Below are 25,548 nucleotides of genomic sequence, written 5' to 3'. Positions count from 1 at the left end.
AGTTTAAGGTTATACTTCTAAGCAAAAATTGCCAAAACCTTCCACAACATAATTCTGTTGCTTTTCACAAGCTTATCAGAAGTCCAGGATGTGAGGATGGGCTTGCTGTGGTTAAAGTCACATAGAGTTTTAAAGGGCTCCCACCTCTTGGGCCTCTGTCATACCCCAAGAGGAATTAGATGCTGATTCTTAAGACTGCCTAAAACTTAGTTTGAAAGCGGCTAGGTAAGCCCTTGAAGTACACGGGAAGGCCAGGCTTTGCTAAATCAGCGGCAGTGATAAGTTGATTAATACTGGAAATCAGAGTTAAGTTTCTTTCTTACAGAGTTGGTAATGTGTGGTAGTGTGTAATACACTTAAGAAAATCTCAAATGACTAAAAATACTGTTCTTCTAAAAGTTGACATTAAGTGCTAAGATACAGTGGCATAAAAAATCTTAAAATTATTTCCTGATGTCTGAGTTTCAGACTCTTAAAATTTTGTCATCTAAGAAAGCTATCAAGGACTTATGAGAGAAAATACATATTTTTAACAAACATCTCTTTCAATAATGTATAATGAAAAGAGGTATTAAATATTTTGGCATTACCATATACAGAATATGCAGTAATTATATCCTTTTTCTTTAACACAGAGTAAACATTAAAAATAACTCTGAATGTTTTAGGGGGAATGTTCGTTTCCTAAACGCTCTAAAATACGATGATCTATTCCCAAAAGTATGCCAGTCATGGGGGGAAACTTTAAACATTTTAAAACAACTTATATTTGCATCATTTTTTCCTGCCCTTCTGACCTCCTCTTCCTCTCGATATATTCAAAATAAAACCGCCTTGTACAATGGAATGCTTTGTATCTGGTTTCTGTTCTACATCCGCCTTGACCTTACAGGGTAAATCTTTTCAATAACAATTGCAGTGACCACTTTGTGACAAACAGAAAAGGAAAGGAATCCATTTTTTAGTTTAAAGCAGTATCTCCATTCAGGATTTCCTTCCTCCTAGTAGTTGGGTCCTGAGCATCTTTGGACCATGGGTGAAATGACAAAGCAGCTGCTGCGGTGGCAGCTGGTGGCACGTGGTCAGCCCCTCTAGCACTAAAGGTACGTGAGAACTTCAAGGCCTTACGACTTGTCAGGACCACAGGAAAAACGGGGAAATGCTGGAGGAGTGTGCAGCCAGAGAGCCCAGAGAGGAAGTCTCTGCTCACGTCATCACGAGCAAGACATCGCTCGTGTCCTCTTTAAGACCACGTGCACAGAGGATGTATCCCTCTTGTGTGAAAAGCCCTGATTACGGAAGACCCAGCCAGTCTATCCCCGCTGGAGCACAGGCTCCGTGCAAGTGGGAGCCTCCTTCACCTTCGTCACAGCTGCATCTCAGCACCATCAGCGGCACAGAGTAAAACAACTTTTATTTGCTGAGGGAAAGAAAAAAACACCACCACTCTGTGGAAGAGCTTTTGGAGAGCATTAGTTTGTGTTAAAGATGTGAATACAAATTCAAATAGGACAGAAAAGCAAAGGGGATGGTGGACAGAGAACTTCACAGCATCCCCTAAGTACAACTGAATCAGGGAGTTCTAGAAACTAGGGAGTTCTGAACAGTAGAGAAGGGGGATTAAATATATAGGCAATTACTGTCAGTCCTTTGAGACTAATTTTCTTAAATATACATTAGCTACTTAAATAAGCCAATGACCCGTGTAATACTGCTCTCCACACACTTTTCACCAAGCTCTCATGGGTGTGACCGGCACTTTTAATGGAGGTGCATTCTGTTTGTTCAACACGGTTCTCTGCAGAAGCACTGAATTTTTGTTTTACCTGAACATCTAGCTCTTTGTGGCATTTTTATTTTCTTTTAAAATAAATACCATGCTGTAAGTATCATGAGATTCGTACAAACAGAAGCCTGACCTTGTCAAATGCTTGCTTGATGCATGCACCTCCATTTCGTTACTTTTGTATTCATTCAGTTCTTTACGAATTGCTGCCTGGAATTTAAAAACAGTGTGTTATTTTTCAAGAACTTAAAAAGTTACCAGAGGAAATCAGTCTCATGCTTATGGAGTGACAACCTTTCCTGATGCTTGCTGAGTTCTGCTACTTTGTGATAGATTTAAAAAACAAAACAAAAGAAAACCCTACTTCTTGTTCAGCATTTAGATTTTTACTTACTCATCTTTACAGTCCTACAAACTAGTCCACAGCCGGTCTTCCGGAGGCGCTCAGCGGGCGTACTCGCTGCTCTGCAGCAGGAAGACCGCGGCCCTCCCGTCCCACCAGAATAGGTGAGAGATGGGCCACACGGGCTTAGGGTGCAGGCAGAGTGCAAACATCAAATAATGAGTCAAGGTCAGTTTTGGGTGAACTTACTTGGAATTCTGCAATTAGAAAATCTAGAAGGAAGTCATTCTAACTTCCTAAGTTTATGTTTTGTGTCATGTGGAAAACAACACTGTCATTCCACGTGGGTGAGGTGCACACCTCAGTTTTTTGCACCACCCCCCCCCCGGCCCTCCTCCAGCTCCCCAGTGCCCGTGCACTCGAGTACCAGGGGGAGACAAAAACAACAGACACAGCCTCCGGGGCAAGGGAAGGCCGAGTCAAAGCTCCCAAACTCAAAGGGCTCCGCTGCCAAAGACGCCCGGCTTCCCCTCCATGACCGTGCTGCTCGGCGCACTCGGGCCACGGGGACCCAAGAGCCTCAGTCCACCTACAGCCCGGCTGCGTTTCTCCAAGTTGATGCAACGCGTGTGTGCGTTTATGTACAACCTCACACACACTCAGCACACGAAGAATGAGGAACAATGAGCAAATTCCGCACACTCACTGGCTGCGTGTATGATTTCCCTCTTCCTAAAGGCTTTAAGAGTTCTGAAAATCCCTGGCGGCAGGAAGGCAGGAAGGCAGCAGAGCCTCTTCACACAGACGCTCCTGGGCTGAAGTGCTGCCCCTCAGTAGCCTCTGACCCCAGACCAGACTTCCCTCCCCTAGTCCTCCCTCATCAGTTCAACGGCACCTCTCCCACAGGGACTTTTTTGAGGACTAGATGAAATGACACCTGGCAGGCTGGGTTCGGTTCAGGGCAGCATCAGGGATGGTGAAGGTCGACTCCCTTTGCTTTGCCCCCTGCCTCTGACCCACTGCCTCCTTGCTTTCTCCTGCCTCTCAGACCATCCAGTGCAGATGTTCAGAGACCCCTCCAACTTAAACCAGCCCAGGACAGAGTCCAGAGCCACCTGTCTACACTGTGGCAGATTTCCTGAAGGCCCCTGGTATCTCCTCCCTCCCTCGTCCCCACTGTGGCTCCTTTTTGTTTAAACCTGTGTCACCGAGTCTCTTTTTTGACAGCTCTGCCTACTTTGACTCACACCCCAGGCTAGAGTTTCTCAATTTCACATTCTTTTTGGGGAGAGTGGGAGATGTATTATGTACATATTTATCTTAATGGAGGTTCTGAGGATTGAACCCAGGACCTCATGCATGCCAAGCACGCGCTCTACCACTGAGCTATACCCTTGCCCCCTCAATTTCACATTCTTGACATTTGGGGCTGGATAACCCTCTGTTGGAGGCTGTCCTGTGCACGATAGGGCGATCAGCAGCATCCTTGGGCTCCACTCACCCCGACTTGGTGACAATCAAAAATGTCCCCAGACATGGCCAAATGTCCCCAAGGGCAAATGTGTCCCCTGATTGAAAACACAACCCTAAACCCAGATTATATTTGTGAAACCAACATCTGGTCAACAATCTGGTCAACAGCCTTAATTTCAACAGCTGGCGGCACCCAGTGTCTAGGCAGCCACTCCCTGGCATGACGGGGTCTGCCCTTACTGTATACATGTAACACACACATCCCTGCCCCGCTCAGACAGGGCCGCTCTGTACCTTATCCGCTGCCGACAGTCTCGTCCAGGGTTTGTCTGCTCGTCTGTCATAGTCCTGGGCTTTGGCCACCTCCACATAATCACTGAATCGTATCAGAATTTTTCTGTCTCTCAGTTCATCAACTGTGGGTCTCTGATTAAGCTAAAATAAAAGATCACCATAGTTAGGCACCCTGTGCCAAGCTAGCTTTCTTAAAGTGCTCTGAACAGACAGCACACTTCTATAAATAGAATACTCTGAAACTGTGAGACACAACCCTAAGGTAAGGGGAAAAGCTTACATTTTACATTCAGATTGCAACCCCTCCCCTTTACACGTCACCAGGAGGACCCACAGCTGCAGGAGCCTCGCACTGCCCGGTTCGCAGCCCAGCTCAAGGAAAGGTTGAAGAATTAATCTAGAAAAAAATTCTACAGCAGCAGCTGCTTCCTTTCCACTAAACGCTGTAAGTGCAAAAACACTTTCTCAGTGCCTTACAAAAAAGGTACTGAGACAGTTAAAACGCTAAACACTGCTAGCGCTCACAAGGCACGTCCAGGAAGGATATTCTATTAACTCTGAGCAGGACAAGACAGTGTGAGTGTGAGTGTTACTAAACACAGTCGAGAAAGGACAACACCAGAAGATCTGAATTTAGAGATGGTCAGGGCTCTAGAAGGCGAAGAAAGCACACAGAGGCTACCTACATTGGCCACAGAATGTTTAGACTTAACTCTGAGCCCCAGATACAAACTCTTGAGGCTAATCAAGTTTTCTGCAGTCCGGAACTTCCAGACAAATTGAAGGTAACCGAAGAGTCTGACGGGTGACGGAAACGCCGATACCCAAACGTGCTTTGCTTAGGCACTGCGTAAAGCGCTCAAACAAATAAAGAACATGCCCAGCCACCATCTGACTTCCTGGGAACAAGTGGAAATGTCATCTGGGCCACGTGGCCACGCCAGGCGCCCCGGTGGTGCTGGGTGAGGACACCGTCCACAAGCGTGTCACTCACACCCTGGGATGTGGTAAAAGGGACCACTGAGTGCCTGGTGAGGGCATTCACTGTCACCCAAGAAGTCCCTGCACCCCCGTCCCAAGTGCTGCAGAAGCAAGCTTCCCTCTAGTCCCTGTCCCCTCGCTACTCGGGAAACAGGCGCCTCCATGGCAGTACCTTTCTCGTCAGTCTTTGCTTGATTTCTCTTCTTTCTTCCTGTTCTGTCTGATCATTTCTTTCTGTGAAAGAGTAAAAAAAGAAAGAAAAGAAAAGAAAGCAAGTTGAGACTTTTCTTCTCCTTAGCAGGAAAGTGTCCTCAAGAACTGCACGTTTCTGGAAGCTGAGGACGGACCACGAGGGACACCTCGTACATGACACGTCGCTCTGTACCATGGTTTGTTTTCCTCCACTTCGCCCATCACCGCTCAGGAGACGATGGTCTCACTGTTACCCAGAAACACTGGGATAAGGGAAGTTTTGCCATCGTCCCAGCCTGGGTCTGCTTGGCCCTGCTCTGTGTCAGAAATAACCCCAGAGATGCGTGCTCTGTCTTTCTTTGCAGGAGGAACAGGAGACAGCTCTCTCTTCTCTCCCCTCTCTAATCAAACATCACACCTTTACACCTAGGAACACAGATGGCAACCAAAAAAGTTTAGCAGGATAAACTCATATATATGATATGTTCATAAATATATGTGAGTGAATGAATATTAATACAACCGTTGCTGCTCCCCCCGCCTTCGTGTAACCGGCACACACACTTGCAGCCAAGCAACGTAAGGTAAGGAAAACCCTCTTCACATGCTTGCCTGGAATTCGTATTTTCAGGATCTATTTCAAATCCAGATGTACTCAGGAAGCCAGCTGACTGTTGCAGAAGCGAGGCACCCGCCATGCCTTTTAAAGAACCCCGAGCCTTTCACCAAAATTGGCTTTGCCTGGTGAGTGTGACTATTAACATCCAAGCCGTGCTCCCACCTCCAGATGGGAGCTAAAAACGGAGCAGAATGCTGCAACATAGTGTACAGCGCACGCTCACCCCGCGGATACGGGCTAATGGGTGTCCTATTTCTGGCACTCTCTGTTCTAAAAAAAGCCTCAGGTTCCTGGAGGGGACCCAGAATTCCACTCCGAGGAAAGGGACCTGTCAGCAATCCTAGACACAGCGCCAGGTTTGAGAAAGGGAAGCCCTGACACCTGCAGTTACCGTAAGTTCATATTATCTGCCTTTATTTAAAGCATTTCAAACATTTCCGCATTTGGGGGATTGGGTATACAGGTGTTTAACAGACTAGCCATTGCACTTTTCAGTGATTTTCCTAAAAAGGCAGGATGCATCTTGCACTTGGGTGTTGCAGAAAAGGATATGAAACCCTCTTATGTTCTTGGTTCTTAATCCAAATGAAAAACCAAAAGAAACCGCAGTTACAAGTTCCACTGCGAAAGATGACGATACAATAGAAAAAACTGTGCCAGTGCCACGTGGAAGGCCCACCCTGAGGGGCTGAAATGATGATATGAAACTAATTCTTCAGATTTCTTAAAATAGGCCACGAACAAATCCCAAATGTAGCCTCCATGCAAAAACAATGAAACAAAATCAGATTCAAAAAAAAAAAGCCTGGCGGGGTCCTTCTCTGGGGCAGGTGCCTGGTGGGACACCAGCTCCAAGCAGCCCTTCCTAAAAGCCTAGCACAGACGCCCTCCGAGTCCCACTTAGCGGTGGGGTGTGATCTCATACTCACAGACCCTGAAAACCCTGTGCCTTCCACAAAACGAGGGAGCCATGATCAAAGCCCCCAAACCCCGATCTTCCTGGAAACGATCAGAGACGCACTACTGCCACAAAGGCAGCGGTGGGAATGCGGATGGTGGAGCCAGGCCACCTGGACGTAACCTGCAGCTCCACCCCTTTGCTGAGACTTATGGTAAAAGGTCCCATCCCCTCCCAGGGTCTGAGCCTCTCCCAAGGGAAATGGGGACCACTTTGCAACCCTCACGACTGTGTTGCAATGATTAAGTGAAGGAACACAAGCAAAGACTGAGTACAATGCCCGGCACAGAGTGGGCCCAATGCAGAAACTCATCTTTGATGTCATCATGTATAGAGGGGCCACCATGTCTCCTGCTCTTGTCTCCAAGAATACACAGGCCCAGTTCTGAATGTTCCCCTGACATGATCGCAATTACTCATGAGCTCCCCACTTGAAGGGAAGCAAATACAATGTGATGCTGTTCTAAGAATTGATAAAAAGCAGAAAACGCAAGAGTGGGAGCCTGTGTCAAGTGCCAGGGAGGATGGCGGTTTACCCTGGACCACATATAAGGAGCCCTATTCTCATCGCCCCAGAACAAAACCAAACAAACGCCCACCAGAAACCAGCAGTGAAACTCTCAAGCACTCCTGCCCAGGGCATTTGAGAAGCTTCCGACTAAGGATGCACCGGACCTTCGGGAGAGAGAAGGAGGGACAGTCAGGGCCGCAGGGAAGGAACACTGTCTCCCTGCCCCTCCTGTGCCACTAAAGGGGAGTGGAGTCAGTCCCAGGGACCCATCTGCCTTCTCTACTCACCAAGTACCAGCTCTGTTATTAAGGTGTCTACACCTCTGTGTGCAAAGGTGAATACAATTCTAACCACTGGCTGGTGGGAGGACCTGGCCGTCCACAAGAGCTGGGAGGAGGTCACCACTGATGGAGGAAACAGTACCCAGGAGAAAAGCCACCTACTGCAGACCACTCTGGGCGCAGACCAGTCTGAAAGCAGCACTGGCCGGGACCTTGAACTGGCTCGACTCAAGTCTTGGAAGACTCTCCTCAGGTAGTGACTTCTACACTTTGTAAGTAAGTGACAATTTTTTTTTTAATTCAGCTATTTGGTATCAGCTTGACTTTCCTATCCACCCACTTACAGAGCATGTTGTCAATGAAAAGCTTTTCCTCGAGTCCTCAGAGGCAGTCTCATTCACATGAGATGGGAGAGTAGTCACCATGTCTTAAGTTTCAAACACAAAACAAAGAATTCTTGATCTTAGGGTTTAAATATTTCCAGCAGTCCATAAAGGAGGGAGATTCCTAGGCAGTTAATGGAGGTACTGAGTCAAAGAAAGGGGAGAGGAATTAGAATTCAGCACCGGCCCAGACAGTCTTCCATCGACTCTCTGACAGAAGATCAACCTCACCACCACCCTGACTTTGTAAAAAGATGTTCACGGAATGAAAAAGGAAATTCCACGAATGTCTAAAGTGTTCATCCATAAAGAGTGGAAAAAGATGAAAACGTTTTCAAATTCCAGGCCCCTGAGAAGACACTTTTTGTAGAAAATGTCTTGCAAATTCAAGTCTATTGACATAAGAACTAACTGAAAAACACTTTTGAAAGAGTTTTACCACCCAAATCATCACTGACTTGCATGAGATGGAAGAGTGTTCTCTGCACCACAGAGGCCTCTGGCGGACCCCAGAGTTCAGATCTAACTGGGGAGACTCCAGGGCTGTGGAGCCAGAAGGGAAGGTCCTGGAACCTCGGAGTTCGGGGGCTTCTCTGTTCCTTTGACCTGTTCCCTTCATTCCCCGGAGTAACCACCAAGGGGCAGGTCCTTCCCTGGTAGGATTTACACACTGTCCACACCTGCCTGATGTCTGTGGCCATCACGGAGCCACGGTCCAAAACTGCCAGGGAAACCTACCTGCTTGGAATCCAGTCTGCAGAGGGATATAGATTCCCTTCCCTTAGATCTACAGGCTGATGGCTTGGATAACCCTGAGGTAGGGACATCTTTAACCATGCTAGGAGAGCTTTTTTCCCCTAAATTTTAAACTGGATGCTCCTGGGCGTTTCAGCTTTCCCTAGGGCTTGCTTTCCGAGTTCCTCAGCGACTCAGACCTCAGGTGAACCCACGAGGGCTCAGCCGGCTGGGCGGGGCCGGGCGGGAGAGCGCTGAGCCAGACACTCAGCCCGGCAGGTTCCTGCGGCAGCCTTAGCCCTAGAGGGATCACCCGCTACTCACGTTTCAAGATGTTTCTCCTCTCCAGCTCCTCCACGGCAGGTCTCTGGCTCAGCCGTCTGCGGAAAAACACTAGAATTACATTCTGCACCATGGTGGCTGCCGGTGAATTCCACCCAGGCTCTGCGAGGGTCAGAGGTGGCTGGTGCACCCCACTGAAGATCGCCTCCCCAAAAACGGGAGGAGAGGAAGGGGACCTCCTCCGGCGGCTGCCTCTTGCTGGTAAATCGAGTCAGACCTCCGCGCGGGAGGGAGGTGGCCCTCTGTCACCGGGCGGCAGGGGCAGTCCGCGCTCCCGCTCTGCACGGACAGTTCATGTCCGGCTCTGCTGCCAGCCCGGCGCGGCCGGCCGGCTCCCCGGGCACCGTGTGTCAGCAGAACGGAGGTCCAACCGGGATGGTCCCCTGGCCACCGGCGGAGGGAGGGGCGGGCGCGCGCTTCCGCAGCTTCTGTCTCCAGCTCCCGGGGACACCTGCCCTCGTCCTGCTCGCGTCCTGGTCCAGCCTCGCCCCACGGACTGGCGGGTGATGGAGGGAGTCCCGCCGCTACCCGGAGGCGGGGACGAGGGAGCCGAGCCAATCCGGGCCGGGAGTCTCCAGGCGCAGGAGCCCAGCCACGCCCACAGCTCCCCACCCGCCCTACCCGCCTTTTCCAGAGATGAAGGCAAATTACCATTTCCTTTCAAATGGCTTCTCATTGAGGGAGTTGGAGGACACAGCCAAAAAGAAAAAAAATACATAAATAAATAAAAGGCTTGTCAGGAGAGGGAGGCATAATTAGCCAAAATGAATGCCAAGCTCCAATTATTTCTGTAACTCCAATAATGTCGCCCCTGGGGCAGAGCCAGAAACCTCCCCACTTCCGGACCCTTCAGCTGAGACAGCAAGCTGAGCATCTGAATCCCACAATGTGGGGCCCTCATACTTTGCCCCCAGAGGATGTCACCTCCAGATATACTGTCTCCTATTTATAACCCCTGTCCCAGCACAAAGCTGGGGGCGCATCCCCAGGGCTCAGCCGCTCCTCCCTCCACACTCAACACGACAGTTTGCCGTTGGGTTCCGTCGGGGGCTTTGTGTGTCTGCTGGCTGGTGGGTGGTTGCTTAACATCTTGTCGTGATGTCTGCTGAGACTTGAACCTGCCCCCGGCAACTCCTGGCTGGGACCCAGGGACCAGGGCCTCCGGACCCCCCCCCCAAAGCAACAGGCACACAACCCAGCTCATTGGGTGGGGTTCCCCCTGCCTGCTCCAATCCCCCCACCCCATGCCAGTCACTCACTCACTCACCCAGTGACTGTGGAACCCCGGGTCTGTGCCGGGCACTGTTTCAAGTCCCAGAACACAGTGGTGATCAAGATAAGCCTTCCCTGCCCTTGGAAAGCTCACAGTCCAAAGGGGAAGACAGACAAACAGTAAACAGACAAGACCATGCAGGGAGCGGCCAATGCTGTGGAGAAAACAAAACAGGGGGAAGTGATAGATGAGTGATGGGGCGGGGGACTGGGGGGAAGACCCCTTTCTGCCAAGCCCACAAGAGGAGAAGGAGCCAGCCATGGGGAGATCAGACCTCTGTAGACACGGTGTCTCCTAACTGCGCATGTGCTAGGCTTGGGGACAGCGGGGAAGGAGTGATCCAGGTCGGCTTCCTGGAAGAGGAAACTTCAGGCTGAGTTGTGGAGCATCCACATGGGGGCAGCGCCTGGTGCCTAGTGGCTGCCAGTGACTAGCCGGGGTGCCCATAGGGACACCTAAGGCCAGGCATCTCCTCAAACCTGGAAAGTACCCCAAACCTCCGGCTCCTTTGCCCCTGTGGAGGTTTTCTGTTGCTGGAGCTCTGTGTTCCCTTCCAAAATGAGGAATAATAGTAGCTTTTCACTGAGGCACGAGAAGTGAATGGAACAATGCATAAATGAGTCTGTCAAAATGCTAGCCTGGGACAGCAGTTTCTCAAAAAATGACGCAAGAAAACCTGTGGGTTGTCAGCAGCTCATGGACTGAGTTCCCAGAAAGGCATTCCATCCAACTCACATGTCTTAAAAAGGGTGGAATTTCACCACCAAAATCTACGCCGTCGGCCTGAGAGGTGACGGCAGATCGAGCTCCACCACCACCACTCACTGTGGGGCTCCAGGCTGGCTGCCGGGCACCTCCCAGATGGGCCAGAAGGGGCTGTCCTCTGGGTGGACACAGCCCTGCAGGTGCACAGCTGTGAACAGAGCACAGGGCAGCCCGCTGGGTCATCGCCAACCTGCCCTTCTACCCAGAGTGAGCCCAGGAGCCCAGGGCTGGACAAGAGGGCCCACCCCCTGGGCAGCACCACCAGCCTGAGCGCCTCCCTGGGGGACCCCGATCACGGGGAAGGAAGAGGAGCAGGCGGGAAGGGCAGTGCTGCAGGTCCGGAGCCCCAGCGGGACTTGCCCTACGTGCACCCACACCCGACTTCGTGAGACTGAGACCTTCTAACATGGGTTAACCTGACCTCTGACCTCGCCTGTCAGATGTTTAGTGAGCACTGATGACAGGCCCGCCCGGGATGTGGTGGTGGGAAGTTAGACCCAGCCCTGCCCTCAGGGAGAACAGGCTCCAGTGGGAGCCAGACAGGCCACCCATTGTCACACAAACAACAGCGCCAGGAGGAAGAACCAACAGCACTATGAAAGCCTAGGGTAGGGGGCCGACCTGGACCGAGACGCTCCCTGAGGTGATGCTGAAGTTGAGGAGTGAGATTCAAAGGCTAAGTTGGGATCTCTAAACCAGGAGGGGTGAGAAGAGCACGTGCAAAGGCCCTGAGATCAGAAGGACCCTGCAGTGCCATTTAAGCTGCGTGGAGGTGTGTGCAGGAGACCAAGGTGAGGCAGGGCCCACCCAACCCTCCACCCCTGCTCAGATCTGGATTTATTCTGAGCCAGGAAGGCACTGCCAGGTTTGAAGCAGGCAGAAGGGGATGGAGCATGGATGTGCCCCAATTGGATTTGCCTTGGAAGCACTTCTGGACTCCTCTGGATTGCTGTCCAAGGAGAGACAGAACAGAAACTGCTACCAGGGGACACAGAGCTGCTCAGGGGGACCCTATCAGACCCGAAGCACAGGTGTCACAGGCCCTGAGCCACGCCGAGTCTAAGAAATGTTCAAGACAAGGGGGAGATGTTGACTCTAGAGTAAGAACACTGCAAACTCCAAATTAGAACAGGCTGGACTAATTACATGTCAGACATAATATTCCATCCCCTTGCTGCCTGAGACTCAGCTGCACTCTTGGTGTGGGGTGTGGTGCTCCCCGAGGCAGGAGTGACCACAACCTAATGGCAAGGGTGGACAGGATGACTACTCCTACTTTACAGGTGAGACCATCGAGGCGCAGAGAGGTGAATGTGACCAGGTCTCATTCCCCGTGTTGACCCCAGAGCCCGGCAAAGGCAAACGTGAGCGGCGGGAACAAAAGAGCAAAGGAACGGAGGCCCGCCGGCCCCTCTCCCTCACCGCGGCGCGAGCTCGCTGCGGCCCTGGAGGGATGCTGCCAGGGCATCCAGGCTTTGGAGCCCCAGCAGACACAGCCCCAGGGCGGCTTGGCTTTGGGTGTGAGGGGTGGGGCTCAAGAGGGTGGGGCGGGGCCTCCAGGGAGGCGGGGCTCAGGAGGGGGTGGAGCCTCAGGCAGGGGGACCAGGTCCCGCAATCCCGAGGGATTCCCCAGCTCTGCCCACGGCTGCTCCCTCCCCTGATTCACAAACTGCTGCTGTGGCTGATGAGCAGGTGCCGCTTGGAACTGGGGAAACCACAGTCTATTTCTGACTCTCCCCGCCGAGAAAGCAGAGTGCGGCAGCCAATTACAGCGCCGCGTGGGCGTGGGAGCAGCACCAGGAAAAGAAACCAGGATAGAGAGAGCACCCGCCTTCCCGCCTGTGCACACAGGAGGCGGGGACGCGGGGGGACCAGGAGCACCCTGGACAGGCCCTGGGGACCTGAGTGGGAGGTAAAGGCATGCGACACCTGGGGCGGGACAGGGCGGGGGCGGGGCGCACCTCGGCGTGAGTCATCGCCAGGGACCCCGGCTGTCAGCACTTAGGAACCAGGGGCTTCCCAGCCCTCTTGCCTCTCCTCTGAACAGTGCGATGAAGACTGAACTCCACACCTGACCCTGTGCCATGAACACAGGACACGACTGAGGACAGAGGAGAGCCAGCAGGTGATGCATGAAGAGGAACAGGTAGAGGGAGGTGGAGCCGACAGGCCACTGACAGCGGGGTGACAGGACACCTGGAGCGGGTTTTAGGAGAAAAAAATGATGCGGTTGTACCATCCATATTCCTCAGGCTGCAAACGTCGCCCCCAGGGCCAGTACCAAGGCCAGGACACAGGCACCAAGTCTGTATTCAAGTCCCAGGCCCACTACCTGCCAGCGGGGTGATGGGGCTAACGCCCTCCCCACCTGAGCCTCCCGTCCCCTTACCCTCACCTGCCCCAGCGAACCTAAGGGTGCTGAGCAGTTGGAGGACACTGAAGACCAGGAGGAGGCCAGCACAATCAAGGGGTCACCTGGTGTGCTGAGCCCAGGTCTCTTCCAGCCAGTCAGTGCTGTGATCCTCACCCTGGTGGGAGCCTCCCTCCCAGCCAGATCCCCAGGAAACTCCTCCATCAGACACTCAGCCACGCCTCCCTCTGTCAGACATTCCCTCCCTCCTCCGTGGGACACTCACTCGCCTCTCCCCTGTCTCGCCTACCCCACCTCCTCCATCAGACTGTTTCAGCGTCAGGTTTGCACCAGGCAGAGGAATACAGTCGTGACTGAGGCCTGATGCCCGCTGCTCTCAGGGAGCTGACCCCACCACACCATGCCACCAGCTCCCACCCTGCCTGCCACTGCCCAGTGACAGTGGCTCTCGGGTTGACCTGGGCCAATGGTGCAGAAATAGCAATGGCTCACTCGACAGTCCTGGGATGCTCCACACTTCAAGCTGCCTGGCAGTGGGGCAGGGCTGTGTGGCTGGGTGTGGCCTATGGCTGGGAGCCGAAGAGAAGTCACCTCTGGGTTGGGCCTGAGAAAAGCAGGCGGGAGTCTTCCATGCACTCCCTTCCCTGCTGGGGGCCTTGCAGAGCCACGAGACTGAGCAGCCCAGGCCGGCCTCAGGGTGAGGACAGCTGCCCCGGTGTCACCCAGACACATGGTGGACTCTGCATGCAAGAAATAAACCTTTCCTGGGTCAAGCCACTGAGATCTGGGGGGTGTTACTGCCACACAGCCTAATCTAACCTAACACGCAGATGCACAGCTCAGGCCACGGCTGGCCGTGACACTGGCCCTGCCGCCAGACCACCACACCCCTAAGACGAGGGGCTGCCTCCCAGCTCTGCCGCCAGCCAGGACCAGCCTAGAGCCTTCTCAAGCGCACAATCAGGGCCAGGGAGCCTCGGAATTCCATGCAGGCTGAGGGTGTCCAAGTGTCCCACTCTGACCCCAGCTGGCGTGGAGGACAGCCTGGCCACAGACCCCATCAGTGCACTGTAGTCCAAAGCCAGCAAGCAGCTGCACTGTTGACTCACAGAGTACTCTTTAAAATGGGAATATGAAGCAGATATCAATAGAGAGTTTTCACTTCAAAAAAACCCTCAGTTTTCCAGCTTCCCTTGAAGATATGGAAGAGCTGGTTACTCCAGGTCCCCAAGCCCAACCCGAGCACAGCTGGAGCGGAACAGCAGCTGGGCTGCGAGGGGCACCTGGTTCCTCATCGTCCCCATGGCTCACCTCCCAGTGGCCTCACTCCCCTGTGGGACCAGGTCCTGAGGGGGCCCTGGGGTCCCCCTCCTTGTCCTGACGACTCCCTTCTGCCTCCCAGACACACCTGGGGCAGATGGCCTGTGGTCCCAGGAGCACCTGGCATGGGGGAGGGTGGCTTCAAGGACCGCTGGGGAAGCCAGGTTCTGTGACTCTCCCATCCTTGCCAACGGTCCTGCCACCTCCCGTCTGCCAGGTGGGAAGCTGAGTCACAGGATTCCCAAACTTCACTGTCACCTGGATTGCCATAAAAGGCACCAAATTCACTACACTTTGCAAGAGGTTTTCTGTCGTTCCCTGGCAAAGCTCTCTAAGCTAGTACCGTTAACACACCCTCCCCAACACTCCGTGAGCCTCCAAGCCTCCTCTTCCGGCCTCTGTCCCTGTCCACGGTTGACCACACCGAGCCAGAAAAACAACGAAATCCCAGAACCGAGGTCCTTGCACAACAGCTCATGAAAAACCAGGGGAACTTCTGAGAGGATGTTCTGTGGCGCTGAGCCTTCACACCGCGTGCTAACCCCATCACTACGAGAAACGCCGGGGGGAGAGGCGGCTGGGACTTGGACTCTGGCCCCGCCCATCCTGTTGTGTGACCCTGGGCGGTGGCAGAGGGGGGCTTGACCCCTGTGGGCTCTCTCTCCTCATCTGCCCTCGGGTGTCGGGAGGACACCACCCGCACACTCGGACTCACTCCTCCCTTCCCGGCCTTAACCTGTGATGTTTCCCGTCCGCCACCTCACCTGGCAGCCCACTCCCCTGGGAGTGAGCCCTCACCCTCAGCATCTCCTTAAGGGCTGTACCTCCGGCCGGGTGACCCCTCCCACCCTCGCCAGGGCGTGTTCCACTGTTCCCGCCACCCTTCCTAGACCCTCAGTCTCCTGCATATGGGCTCCAGGGGACTCGGCCGAGGCCACGGCTAAAGGGGAGAGGGCACACATCTCGGCCTGAGCCTCTCAAGACCTTCAGCCCTGACCCTGCCACCCTACGTGCTTGGCCAAGTTCTCCCCCTGATCTTGTCTTCTCCCCCTAAATCGGCTGGTGACAATATCCTCTTGGGAGAAATAAAATGGGCCCAAGAAGCACTAAGCCAGATGCCTAGCACACGGCAGGCCGGCCCGTGGTCAGTGGCCATTGCTGAACTGTCCCTTGTGTGCGCGCACACCCCCCCCCCGCGGCAGGACCTCCGCACCCGGCACGGCTTTCAGGCTGCGGGAAATTCCGAGAAGAAGCAGGAACGGCCTGGCCTGTCTGGCCCCAGTTGGGCGGCATAGCCCCACTCAGTGCATGTGCCCCAATCTCCACTTCATCCACGTGGGGCTCGAGTAACACCGAAAGTCAGCTCAGCAACAGGCAGGAGCTGAGAAGCCGTCCTGTCCAAGGAGGCAGGACACCTTCCCGGAGAGAGAAGCCGCAGCTGCAGAGCAGACAGCTCCCGCCCACGGGCTCGCCGGCTATTTTAGGAGCTCCTTGCCGGGAACACCGATCCTGCTCCACCACCAGCCGTGAGTCACCCAGGAATGCCGGGGTCCCCTCCTAGGCCGGGATTCCCCCAGCAGGGCGGTGTCTCCCTGATGTTCAGCAGTGAGTCCTCATGCCAGACAGGCAGGCCTGGCTGGACTCTGGAGCATGAAAGCAAATGCAGAAGATGCCAAATCCTGTCACCGCTAAGAACTGGGGCTCCAAACCCAGCCTTGGCTTGGATTCTGACTCCCCCACAAATCAGCTGTGGGGTCTCCGATCTGCTCCTGAACTTCTCACTGCCTTTGGCTCTGTGATCATCAGCTGGAGGGGTCCACCCGTCCCCAGGTCATCAAACAATCGCTCATCTACATGCTGTGGAGGGGGCGTTTTGTAGATGTGATTAACATCCATAATCAGGTGACTAAGAAACGGAGACTGTCCTAGATGGCCTGGTGGGCCTGGTCCAATCAGTGGACGGGCTTTAAGAGCGGGGCTGAGGCTCCTCGGTGGAGAGGAAATTCTGCCTGTGGACAGCAGCCTCCATTCCATGCTGGGGAGTTCCAGGCCTGCTCCATGGATTCCAGAACTGTCAAGCCAGCTGCATGGTCACCATCACCAATGCCTTGCAATAAATTCCTCAATATACACCTGCCACTGGTTCTAGGTCTCTGGTGTCTCACAGACACAGCCTCCTTCTCTGTAAATGAGGATGACAACATTGTGGAAGGAGCTCCCTTGAGTTCCACTTACCTGACCCCCGATCAAAGGACACCCCCATCCTTCTGGAAAACCAGACCCCCCAGAGTGCGCGCGCCGCAGGCAGCCCCGCCCCGGGCAGTCTGTTCCCAGTGAGCTGTGCCCCTGCCAGGAGCCGGTCTCCTTGTTCCCCAACCTGTGTGCACCAGGTGCACTTGTTCCTGTAATTAGGGGATTTAATCAAACCGTAGGCACGTTGACTAAATGACTCAATGCGGACAGGAAAAGAAAACAGTTTCTAGGAGAACCGAGTTAACGGCTTTGGCATCGGGAAAGGCAGGGTGTTAAAACACTGCCATCTGGAGTGCGGGGGAGGGAAGTGTAAATGGTGGGGCTCACGTCTCTGAAGGACTCTGCACTCGACTGCTTCCAAGTGTCTTCAATTCTCACTCGCCGTCATAGAAATCGGCACTGGAAATTGTAGAAGATGCACCCAGCGTTTGTCTCACACAAGAAAGAACCTTAATTGGAGATCCTTCCGCAATGAAAAGTCTTTGATGCCAGCTCAAAAGATGGCCCAATAAATGCACATCTGGATGACTTAGGTTAAAATGAAGTGTTGCGAGCATGAACAAATCACGTTTATAATTTCTGCCTCTAACGGAGGAGGGGGCTCTGCCCCACCCCATCACGGGCCCGTGATCACCTCCCGGTGACAGTGACGCTCAGCCCCGGGCAGGGAGGGTGTCCACTCAGTAAGGAGTAGTGCTCGCCAGGTACCATTGTGGTTATTACGATTCTTGTAAAAGCCGCCTCTGGGTGGTTACAAACAACCCCGGGACAGCGCGGCCTCTGGGCAGAGAGAGGGGGTGGGAGTGAGACCCACTGCTTCACTTCACCATGTAGATCAGTCCCTTATTCAGCCTCAGAAAGAAACAGCGTATCTGTCCACGTCACCCCAGGGGCCCCTCTGTGTCCCCCCCGCCAACTGAAATCCCTGGGCCCACACTGGACAGTCAGGGACACGAGACACGCATAAACTGCCTGGAGTCTCCCGGGCTCCACGCAGACCCCTCAGACCGGCTTGCTTTGGGAACTGCCGTTATCTCGCAGACGCAAGGATTTCCACTCACTCGTCCATGTGTTCGCACCTTCTTTCCGTTCTCCCTTCAGTCTATCCACACAGCAAAGTTAACCTCAACACCGACAGTAGCAGAGACCGCTAGTTTCCTACCCAATCTCCATTCTCCCTTCTAACATAGCATCAGAAAGCAGATTCTGTTCGGGGAAGCCTGGTTTCCAGCAAAGCATGGCCACATAAAGAGGTTCTGACGAAGGAGCATTGGTAGATGTGTGCTGAAAGCCTCAGGGGAGAGTCTTTTTGAAAAGCTAATCCAGCTGGAATCTATGCACCTTGGGGATTTGAATGTGATGTCTGGTGCTCTTGCAGCCACCTTGGACCACAGAGGTCCAGTGTGAGGGTAATTGAACAGGAAGAGGAAAGGAGCCTGGGTCCTCAGTGACCATGGCACAATGCCAGGCCTGATTGTCTGCAACCATGCCACAAAGCAGGGTGCCTCTGGGCCAAGTGTCCAGAATCAGCCTGCCTGTATCAAACCTCAGCTGCATGGCATGTTAGCTGTGTGACTTCGAATGTCTTACCTAACCTCTCTGAGCCACCATTTCCTTTAGCTGTGAAATACAGCTAATAATAGCATTTATATCAAGGCTTCAGTGAATGCAGGCAAACTACAGTCCCTGGCACACAACACAAACTTAATAAATAGTGAGCTACCACGGCATTGTTATTACCACGACAACTACTTGCACAGGATAAGCCCCGACTCTGGGTAAAGCAGGCAGGCGTTACAGACCTGTTTCTCAGGCTTGGATGGATGGAGTGACCTGCCTGGGCTTGCTCAGTCCGCACCTGCCAGCCAGGTGAGCTCCAAACGGCCAGACCACCTGCTCCCCTGGGATGGGATTTGCGTTTTACTGATACCAAAAGGGGTTGATACTATTTTGCATTTTCTTACAAAACATGCTGTACCTTCCTTGACAGCTTCCTAAGCAACCACAGAAAACAAAGAGCAGCTGACCTCACGGGGGAGACTCGAAAGTCACGAGCTCACTCTGCACTGATAGGGATGAGGGGGCCTGAGGCCCACCTGCCCAGGCACGGAGCCCCACTCACGCCCCCCCCCCGCTACACAGCATGAGCTCTACCTAAACAAACAAAGTTTATATTTATGTCCTCCGAGGCTTAGATTTTGTCAAACTTTCCCCAATTTGGAAGTGCCGTTGACTGTTGCTAAGTTACCTCCCTCTAAAAGCAGAACACGCAAGATCCATCCTTTACGGCCACCACTTTGCCTGGACTGTGCTGGCCTCACCTGCTTCCCAGGCCTCGCAGGACCACCACGCCCTCCCCCCCGGGGCGGGGGTCTCGGGTTGCCCTCCGCACAGCATCCCACACAGTCTGCTCCCAGCCCTGCCCCATGAGTCCCTTATGTATTTTTGCAACAAATTCCTGAAAGTGCCCTCATGAACCCCGGCGTTCCTCTTGACTTTGGAGCTCTGTAACATCCATGGCAGGCCCCTCACTGCTGCAGGGGAGCCGGGAGGTGGTGCCAAGCTAAGGGCCCGGGAGGGTTCACCTCGATAGAACAGACCTGACATCAGTGTATCCTGAGGTTTCTAAACAGAGGGAGGCTGGAAGCCTCAGGAACACGCCCAAGAGTCCCTAGAGGGCTGGGGAAGTGAGTCACATAACTCGGCTTCACCAAAACAGGAAGACAAGCAGAGACATCGCTAAACACAGAGTTTTTGCTCCCTGGGTCTCAAAATTCTCAAGATTTTGAGACAGCCGGGCCCTGCCCATCCCAGCCAAGGGTTGGCCAGTACCTCGAGGTCACCATCCCAACCAGGTCACAGCACAGGCTGTGTCCTGGCCACGCCCCACCCTCAACCTCCACCCTCCAAGACTTCTTTCTCTCCAGGCAGGAGTCAGCATGAAGCTCCTGCCCGGGTTCAGATGTCGGCTTCATTTCCCTGGAAGTGGGGCCCCTGGCCCTCAGGGAGGTGAGGAGCCAACACTTCCTTAGTGCTTTCTGCGTATCAAAGGCAGACACTGAGCAGGATGGTAAAGACTTGGGTGAAGATGTTGCTAAAGATGATGGTGAGGATGAGGAAGATGAAAACGACGAAGATACTGACGTAGATGAAGAAGCAGAAGGTGAACGAGACACTGTTGAAAACCACGGTGGTGACGACCAAGATGAACGCGGTGACGGAGGAAAAGACAGTGACAGTGATGACGACAGCGACGAGGAAGAGGCTCCGGGTGGTAAAGACAAAGATGATGAAGAACAGGACGGAGACGCTCGTCTTGGGACCATTCAGGACAGGCCTTCACACACCGCACCCCTTGTGACAATAACTGAAAAATTATCAAGTGTCACATGGCCCAGGTACTGTTCTAGGGACTGGAGACATGGCTAAGAGGTGAAGGGTCCGGGGCGGCGGACACAACTCCGCGGATATACTAGAAGTGCTGGGTCACACACTTTGAAAGGGTGGATTGTATGGTTTGGAAATTAAATCGCACACCATTGAAACGAATTCCCTGTCCCCATGGATCTCATATTTGTTTTACTCCCTGGCGCTCCCGCCCTGCAAGGCCCAGTTCTAGGCATTTTATGTGTCCTGTCCCACCACATCCTTTCTGCAGCCCTAGGAGTCCGGCTCTGTTGTAATCACCCCCATTTTACATGGAATGGTCCACAGACTGTTTCAGGAGGACAGGGAAGCCATGCCGGGAAGGCCACCAGCCTGTAGTCCCACAGCCGGGAAACAGCAGAGCCGGGACAGGAACCAGGGCGTCCTGCCCAGAGTTCACGCCGCCACCACAGGGGTGCTTCCTCCCATCAAGATGAGAGCCACGGGGTCCAACACAAGCTCTTCCCAGGAAGCCCCCTCACCCGCCAGAGGAAGAGCCAGGACCCGCCGGGCCGCACAGGGCGCCGGGTCCCAGACGCGGGGCCTGACGCTTCTGCTGCTGCCCGTCAGCCCAGACTCTGACCCACTGCTTCCCTGCGTGAACTCAACAGTCAAACCCCTCTTCTCAGCGCAAACAAGAATGAGCTTCTCAGAGAACAAGGGGTTTCAGACTAGAAGTGGCACATGGGTGGCCCCCAGACCAAACATGGCCCACAAATGTGTTTTATGGGATCCAAACATTCCTTTATTTTTAAATCTGAGTTGGTTCTCTCAACACTAGAGGGAGGAAATTTTGCACCAAAATAAACATTTCCAGTTTCTCCTGGAAAATCCTGCCCACATCGGGCTGGCGTCCCCAGGGCTGACACCCACCACTGCTGAGTGGCAGCCCCCACCCCCACCCCGCAGCACGGACACACATTCCCTTATCTGCCGGTTCCAACCTGGCCCAAGTCACAAACGGAACATTTGGGCTTGGGAGCCCCACTCTGCGAAATGAGCCATGAAGACAGTCTGACCTCTCGCTCTGGAGTCACCCCCATCCCAGGAGAGGTGACATCTCTCCTCTCCCCCAAAAGTGCTCAGGAACCTTTGGCAGCATCCACTGGCCTTCCAGGGATGGTGAAGGGGGAGCTTGGGGGCACCCCTCCCAAGGGCCTGAGGACCTGCAGCCTGGAAGTAGCCCTGGCCGGTCAGCTGGCCCAAGAACCATGTGCCACAGGAGGAAGATTCCGTCCCTGGCCCGGACACACCCCCAGCACAGAAACAAACTCCCAAATTAGCAGTGACCACCATACAGCTGAAGGTTCACATTTCCCACAAGTATGACTCTGAGTTTCCTGGTTACACCGCAAGTTGGTAATGAATCATCGCCTAAAGGTATCTGAAGAATCCGCTACGTTCAGGAAGACGTTTGTTCAACACACGTTTACCTTGTTCAACTAAATTCTTCCTGAGCTGTGTCCTACCCACTGCGCCTGGTGCACCTCGATGCCCGTCTGTCCAACCATCCATTCATCCAACTCTCTCTCTATCCATCTACCCATCCATTTAACTACGCAATCATTTAACCACCTCCCTGCCTATCCATCCATCATCCACCCACCCACCCACCCACTCACCCACCCACTGGTTCATCCAAGCATGTAACCACTTAGCTGTCCAGCTACCCATCTCTCCGTCTACCTACCCATCCATCTAACTGTATAGTCACCCAGCCACTCATCTCTCCAATGCTCCATCTACTCACCCAAACACCATCCATCCAGCAGTCACTAGCTAAGAGCCAGCACCGTACCGAGCACTGTGGCAGGCACTGAAGAAGTGAGATCCTTCCTTCCAGGAGAGTCTGCTTCCTAGATGGAGAGTCATATGAACAGTCCAGTGGCTCTGAACCAGGGAACGATCCACAGACCACCTTCAGGGAGTTAGAATCACGACACTGCAGGCAGTGGGAGCTGAGAAAATGACTTTCAGCCAGACAGGCTCAAGTTCATGCCCTCACTCAGCTACTCACTGGCTACGAGCAACTCTGAACCTCAGTTTCCTCACACGCAAATCAGAGGTTGCGAGACCCCTACATAGGAACTGAGAGCCACCAACTCTTAGCACGTGCAGATCATGCTAGACAAATGACGAAATTCCAGAAATCACAACAGGTGCTCATACCCAGGATGATTAAGCCTCCCATCAATTTCTTAAATTAATGATCCTCAAAGGGGAATAATCACAGGCCTGATCACCTGCTTTGCAGATTTGGGGCTCACTGTAAAATGGGAGGCCCATTACACCTGTGTCTCAGCCTTCCCACCACAGCTAGACCTCTCCCCCTGAAGGTGCCCGGCCGGTGGTTCTCTGTTCAAGAAGGACCTTGGGGGTAACGAGCTATTCGTCTGCTCATTACTCATCTACCTTCTCCTTCTATTGTCTGAAAATCCCTTCGGAAATTGTCTCACTGGCTGTTTCAAAGACCGAGCAGAGGAATGTACCTTCGTGTACCAGGACGCCAAGCTCAGCCCTCTGAGGTCTCCTGTCCTGCGGTCGTGCTGCAGCTGGGGAACATCTTGTGCTTTCCTCATGGACGCTGTTCATTAACGACAAGCCCTCTTCAACTGGAGACCTCTCCTGGCTCGGCCCGGCGGGGCCCCAGGACTGTGGGCCCAGCTCCGCTGTTAAGAGTCCACCTCCCAGGTCGGGAGCTCAGGCCCCAGCCCCGCCTCAGCCACGTGAGGAAGGTCTCAGCCTCCCCTTGTCCTGTTTCATCCAAACAGAAACACCTGGCCCCTGATGTGCCCGAACTGAAGTCCCAAATTGCTCAGCAACATCCCATAGCTCGAGCCCCGCAGGTTTGCAGAAGAAAAGTGGGTTCCAAGCCCCCCTGTTTCCCTTGGGTTGCTTTTAATGCTGCTCTGTTTCTACAGATGGATGGGGCTTATCAAATCGGACACACAGAAGCCTGTTCTGTCCCCAGCAGTCAATGGAACACAGCCAACACAGCCTGTCACTCGCCCTCCCCCTGCAGACATGATGGGAGGACGGAGGGAGAACACTGTTAGGAAAGAAGCCCACTGAGACAGGAAGCACACAGCCCTGGAGAACCCTGTGCCGGTTCTTCAGGGCCCTTGATCTTGAGCTGACGCTGTTCACAACTGCAACCCGATTAGTTCCAAACCTCCAGGGGAGGCTCCTCCCCGAAGTCTACACACTCCTGCTGCTGCTGGAACGAACCACTGTGAACAGTGCAGAGACATGGCCAACTGTGTCCAAACGTGGCTTTAGAAAACCTTCAAGTCCTGTACTTTTGCAGTTACTCGTCAACAGCCAAAACCTCCAGTGTTAAATCATCAAATAACAAGAATCTGCTGTAATATCTACTTCTTAGATTTCTTATAACCATGAAAAAAATTTAACACAGGTGAAAGAATTAGAACATGGTATGATCAATAAATGTGAGATGCCTTTCTTCCTGAAAAAAAAGAACTGAGGAAATTAATACAACATCAGGTAAAACATACACACACAACCCAAATGATACAACACAGTTGCCACAGGCAGCTGCACACTCGGCTCTGAGCTTCCTGGTAGCCAAGGTAAAAAGGGAAACACAATGGCAAAATAGGTATTCTCCTTAAGATTCTAACAGGCAGCTGTTACACAGAAGTCCAGCTTATTTTGATCCTGAGGCCTCAGAGAGCAGTCTTCCAAGGGTCATGAAGAAGGGGGCACAGTGTAGCAGGAGGTATTAGTGGCTCTTAGAAGAGTTCTGTTAAAATACAGCTTCCTATTCAAGGGAGTTGGAGTGGGGCTTGAGAGTCTGTTTCCACAAAACACGCTGGTGATTCAGATGCACAGTCAGATGTGGGAACCAGTGTGGATCAGAAGACCAACCACCCATCCTGTGTTTCCTGTTGTGTGAGCTGGGCAAGTGACTGCTCTGTTCTGAGCCAGCTGTCCCCATCTGGAAAGTCAGACCATTAACAGTACCGACCCCAGAGAGCTCTCACAGGGCTTCAAGGAGGCAATACACATGAAGCACTTAGCAGGAAGGGCCACAGAAGACACTGGATGAATGTTAGCAAAGACCATGATTAATAAGCACGCTTTTCTGTCCCCCTCAGATGGTGCCTATGGAGCTGGATTCAAGTTGCCCAGAATGAGCTAGTCTCTTAGCCAGCACTGCAGGTTGGGAAGAGGCAAATCTGCAAACATTTACAAGTGACTGTCTGTTACCATGCAATCCCCTACCCCCTCGATGCTTCCAAAAGGAGTGCTTTCCTTTCCAGCAATTAAAAGTCATTTTCTTCTTCTATGCCCAGAGAAAGTAAGGTTTCTGTATTTTCTTTCTTTCTTTCTTTCTTTTTTTAACAGAGGTACTGGGGATTGAACCCAGGACCTCGTGAATGCTAAGCATGCACTCTACCCCTGAGCTATACCCACCCAGCACCAACCCTGTAAGGTTTCTCTATTTTCAAAATTCTGTGTCCACAGAACCGAGATCCTGCTCCATTTCTCAGATTCCCAGCACCTTCAGAAGAAAGAAAGTACCAAAGCTAATGCTTGGTCCAGCCACCCCTGTGACTAAACTGTGTTAGATTCTATCCCCATCCTTAAAAGCATTAAACCACTGCCTTACTATTCTACACATTTCAAGGTGAGCACGGAGCACGGGGACAGCAGCACACATTTTTTTTCCTAGGAACTTGTATCTTCCTGGAGGCCCAAGAGGCAGCCTGTTCTGGAGGTGGTGGAACAAACCGTACAAAGGGACCAGCTCGAGCACCATTTAACGCCTGTGCTAACGTGCTAACGACCAGCTCCCAGAGGACGACACTGAGCATTAATCAGCTTCTCACAATGCGGTCCCAGAGCAGAGGACCCCCCAGGGGAGACGCAGCAGAAGGCTCGTGCATCGCTCCGGAGGTGCCCGCCCAGCCCCTCTATTTCCAGGCAAATTATACCACAGTCACGGAGAACAATCAGATCGTCATTAACAACCACGCCATCACGCCCCGGCTTCCTCGGCTTCTCCGGGCGCTACTTCTACAGCAGCTCACTCTGCTCACGTGGCCTGCTGGGAGGCTCCCCAACTCTGCCCCGGTGTGTCCAGCCAGGACCGTAACAGCTCCTCCCCCTCCCCTAGGAATGCACCAGACTAACCCGGAACCTTCCAAAGGGCCCCAGGAGGAAGGGGCTGCCACCCCGGTGTCCATTAAACAAACCTGGGGTGGAGCTTCAGAGATGG

The 25,548-nt window shown here is 53.2% G+C and overlaps 1 protein-coding gene and 1 long non-coding RNA gene across 7 annotated transcripts in view; one reads left to right on the top strand and one right to left on the bottom strand.

Moving 5' to 3' along the window:
• PHACTR3 (phosphatase and actin regulator 3) overlaps positions 1–25,548 on the bottom strand; it is a 179,358-nt gene that overhangs the window by 1,701 nt on the left and 152,109 nt on the right. For all 6 annotated transcript variants that reach the window (XM_032461466.1, XM_032461467.1, XM_032461469.1 and 3 more), the window contains exons 9-12: positions 8,881–8,936; positions 5,050–5,111; positions 3,897–4,037; positions 1,920–1,996 (exon numbers count right to left, since the gene is read on the bottom strand). In XM_032461466.1, the coding sequence (XP_032317357.1) occupies positions 1,920–1,996; positions 3,897–4,037; positions 5,050–5,111; positions 8,881–8,936 (336 nt within the window). The remainder of the gene's footprint in view (positions 1–1,919; positions 1,997–3,896; positions 4,038–5,049; positions 5,112–8,880; positions 8,937–25,548) is intronic.
• Positions 5,247–24,641, top strand: LOC116657866. The gene is made up of 3 exons (XR_004313018.1): positions 5,247–5,258; positions 22,986–22,997; positions 24,255–24,641. It is a non-coding gene; the product is annotated as an uncharacterized LOC116657866 (long non-coding RNA).

This window comes from Camelus ferus, chromosome 19 (assembly GCF_009834535.1).
Source record: "Camelus ferus isolate YT-003-E chromosome 19, BCGSAC_Cfer_1.0, whole genome shotgun sequence".
Lineage (NCBI taxonomy): Eukaryota > Metazoa > Chordata > Mammalia > Artiodactyla > Camelidae > Camelus > Camelus ferus.
This window is presented reverse-complemented; position numbering and strand designations above follow the sequence as displayed.